This window comes from Rhinolophus hipposideros (genome assembly GCF_964194185.1).
Source record: "Rhinolophus hipposideros genome assembly, chromosome: 4".
Lineage (NCBI taxonomy): Eukaryota > Metazoa > Chordata > Mammalia > Chiroptera > Rhinolophidae > Rhinolophus > Rhinolophus hipposideros.
Window position 1 is genome coordinate 103207931 of NC_138050.1, and position 3848 is coordinate 103211778.

General features: G+C 44.5%; 1 protein-coding gene across 1 annotated transcript; it reads left to right on the top strand.

The window, feature by feature from the left end:
- Positions 1 to 1973: 1973 nt before the first annotated feature.
- On the top strand, positions 1974 to 3218 carry LOC308496545 (beta-defensin 103A-like; the record flags this gene model as incomplete). The annotated part of the gene is made up of 2 exons (XM_081046028.1): positions 1974 to 2031; positions 3073 to 3218. 2 exons carry the CDS (start codon positions 1974 to 1976, stop codon positions 3216 to 3218), a joined length of 204 nt encoding a protein of 67 aa, XP_080902154.1.
- Between the last annotated feature and the right edge of the window lie 630 nt (positions 3219 to 3848).

A 3848-nucleotide genomic window follows, 5' to 3' on the forward strand; every position in this document is an offset into this window, starting at 1 on the left:
CACATGGAAAGGTGCTGGCTCAGGTAGTAAATGGCCATCAACTGTGATTAGATGGCCATCAGCTGTGGCTAGTTGGCCATCAGCTGTAACCAGTGAGCCATTGGCCACTAATATAACTGCCATGGCTACGCTAGCAGCAAATGGGGGCTAGCAAGAAGATGGTGGCTGAGCTAGCAAGAGCGGATTGCTGTTAGCACTGCGGATTGCAGCTAGTGAGGTTGGTTTGCAGAGAGAAGTGGACGGCAGGTTGCGGACAGTGTGGCTCCTTCCTCCTGTGTCTCCAACCCAGCCGTCAGAGAGAATGCGGTATGAGTCCCCTATCTATGGCTCTGTCAGTGTTCCTTTTTGGCCTTACTATGTCCTGCGTTCTTATGTGGGGAGCGGGAGTAGAGACTCCGCATGCCACCCTGCATGACAGGGTGACATTGGTTAATAAAATTATATAGGTTTCAAGTGTCCAATTCTGTAATACATCATCTGTAAATTGCATTGTGTCAAGGGAGTGTCTTGAGAGAAAGAACCAGAATTTGTCCTTATTTGTATGTTGGTCCTTCCGTCCCTTCGCCTACCCCAAGCACATGGGACTTGTCTCTGTCTACAGTAGGCGTTCAGAGTTTGCTTACAGAATCCGACAGGTGCATCAGGGTCCTGAGCACACACACCTGGAACTAACACACCCGGGAACCTCGGTGGGTCCTTTATAATTGCATTCACACAGTGCTACAGCCACACAATGTCACGGTGACGTCAGCTCTCAATTAAACTATCGACAAATATAATCCATTGATTGGATTCCTTAACATTTAAGTCTAATAATTAATAAAATAAAAAAGTAATTGGTCTACTAAACATTGACTCGGTATCCAGAGGAAATCACCTGATCCCTGGACTTCCTTGAATGCTCGTGAAATGTGAGTAACCAGAAGTCTGCAGTGTGCCTCTTAAGGCCCTCATTTGCAAAAGCAGTGTCATCAACAAGGAGGAGATACCGCTCCACCAAATACGTCATCCCAGCATTCTCTTGCTCTGATGAAGGAAAATGAGACACCTCCTTGATTCATGGATTTGGCAGTTTTCAGACAACGATAAAGTGTCAGCCATGTTTCACTCAAATTCGAGCACCCATCATGGCCAAGGGGCATAAGGTCAGAGGCTTGGGAATGTAGCCCATTTTCCCTCCTTTTCCTCACCACCTGGATAAAGTCAATCCTGTTTTATCTCCATTTCAGGCATACCTGTGCACCCTCAAGGTGTGACCCAACCCGGGTTTACACCTAGATTCTTAATATGTCCAAGGCCGGAATGGTATGGATCCCAGACTCCAGGGATTTAGAAAGAAGACAGAAAGCTCCCCACAAAGGGGACCCACAGTGGGGACCAGTCAGCTCCCAGTGAAATGCCCTAGGACTGCTTCCAAGGGGAGGCAGGTCTTTCCCACCTACCCTGTTTCCCCAAAAATAAGACCTAGCCAGACAATCAGCGCTAATGTGTCTTTTGGAGCAAAAATTAATATAAGACCCGGTATTATATTATATATTATATTATATTACCTGGTCTTATAGTAAAATAAGACCAGATCTTATATTAATTTTTGCTCCAAAACACGAATTAGAGCAATAAAACCCAGATTGTCCAGCTGGGTTTTATTTTTGGGGAAACGGTATGCCTGCAACAAGATTGGAGCCAGACCTGGACAAGCTCCCAGAGCCTAGAGAGCGTCAGGACAGCTGTACGCTCACAGCAAACTTTACTTCACCCTTTAGGTTTGTAATTAACCTCCAGCTTAGTGGGTGTAGTCTGTGTTGTAAGAGACGTTGGCGTGAAGCATCAGGAACAACTTCATGTTGTCATCACTGTGATATTACAGGAATTGCAGCCTTTGCTCACTATACCTCTGGCTGTGGGGTAGAACGTTTATAAAGTGAACAAACATCTTTCTGTCCAGTCTCAGTGTGCTGTGAACCCTGTCAGCCATGAGGATCTATTACCTGGTCTTTGCATTGCTGCTCTTGTTCTTGATGCCTGTTCCAGGTAAGATGGGCTAGGAAATGAGAGGGTTGGAAGCATTGAGAACATGTGATTCAGAATCAGTCCCTTTCCATTTTTCAGGAAACTGTAGACCAAGTAGATTTGTTGTATGGGAAATAGACACCATTTTTTTTTCTAACAAGGATCAAGAATCTGAAAGCAGGTTTCCCAATCTTTTTTTTTTCTTCCTAGGACTTTATTGGGGAACAGTATGTACTTCCGGGACTTTTCCAAGTCAAGTTGTTGTCCTTTCAGTCTTAGTTGTGGAGGGCGCAGCTCAGTTCCAGGTCCACTTGCCGTTGTTAGTTGCAGGGGGCGCAGCTCACTATCCCTTGCGCGAGTTGAGGAGTTGAACCAGCAACCTTGTGGTTGAGAGCCTTCACTACAACCAGCTGAGCCATCTGGTCACCTGGGAGCTGAGCAGCAGCTCACTGACTTCATTCTAGTTGCAGAGAGAGCAGCTCACAGTGACCCATGTGGGAATTGAACCAGCAGCCCCCTTGCCCAGAGCTTGAATTCTACCCAACTGAGCCACCCATCTGCCCCCTCCCAATCTTTTTTGATCCATTCTTAACAGACTAAGTAGCTTACAAAAGCCACACCTTTATGGAAGGACTATTATGCCTGTTAATGAAACATGAAGGAAGTGACAGAGAAATTTTAATACCACCAGAAAAGATTGATTTGATCTGAGAACAGAAGCACAGATTTCCATTTTATTAGCTTAGTGGTTGGAGGTAGAGTCTTTGGACCACTTGAGAGGCCTGGGGACCACTGCAGCTCCAGCCCTCCCATGTATCTGCTCAGGAGCTGCTCACCATTGCCACACAATTCCCACAGCTGAGCTGTAGCCCAGAGATATTTTCTTGATTGAATGCCTGGTACTGCCGTCTACTTCACTCCTTATTTTATAGAAAAAGGAAAATGGACAAAAAAAGAATAAAAGAAAGGCAACAAATCAGTTATTTGAGGAATTCCAAAAGCTTTCTGCTTGTACTAGAGCCTTCCTAAAACCTTCCTGTGCATTCTATTCTCTCCTTGCAGGTAATGGAGGACTCATCAATACATTACAAAGGTATTTTTGCAAGATAAGAAGCGGTCGCTGTGCTGTGCTTAGCTGCCTCCCAAGGGAGGAGCATATAGGCAGCTGCTCTGTCAAGGGCCGGAAATGCTGCCGAAGAAAGAAATGAAAAATCCAGAAATATGATGAGAATGTTCTGAAGTGTGAAAAAGCCTACTTGGAGTTTATAGAAGCAAAATTAAATGAAATATTTTTGCAAAAAAATTAGAAGTTTGATTTTTTTGTTCTTTTGTTCTTAATTCTGGTTATGGTAGTAGTTATTGCCAAAGAGCCAACTTAGAAAGTGTTAATGACACACCTTTAAGTCAAATCAAGTATAATTTCTAGAGGAATTCACAAGGGGACCTAAACTGAATCTCCAAGGGTTATTCCTCTTTTGTAAATTTTATACCCTACTGAAATTGAACGTCTTGTTCTTCCTGAAATATTTTCTTTGCTTTCTGGTCACCGAGGCCTTTGAGCATTTCAGTCCCTCTATCCAGCTCAGCATCTCCCCATCAAATCTACATGTAATGCATCCCTCTGGTCTTCCCAAGTCCTTCTGCACACTTTACACCTCAGAGAAACGGGGGGAGGGGGCTGGCTCTTCCTCAAATATTCCCTTTGTTTCCTCCCAACCATGTCTCTACACTGGCTGCCTTCATACCTACCATGTAATCTCTCTTCTAGCTTTGTTTCAAAACTTTAACCCATCCCTCAGGAGCCATCTCAAATTCTACCTCCTTGCAAACAGCTGATT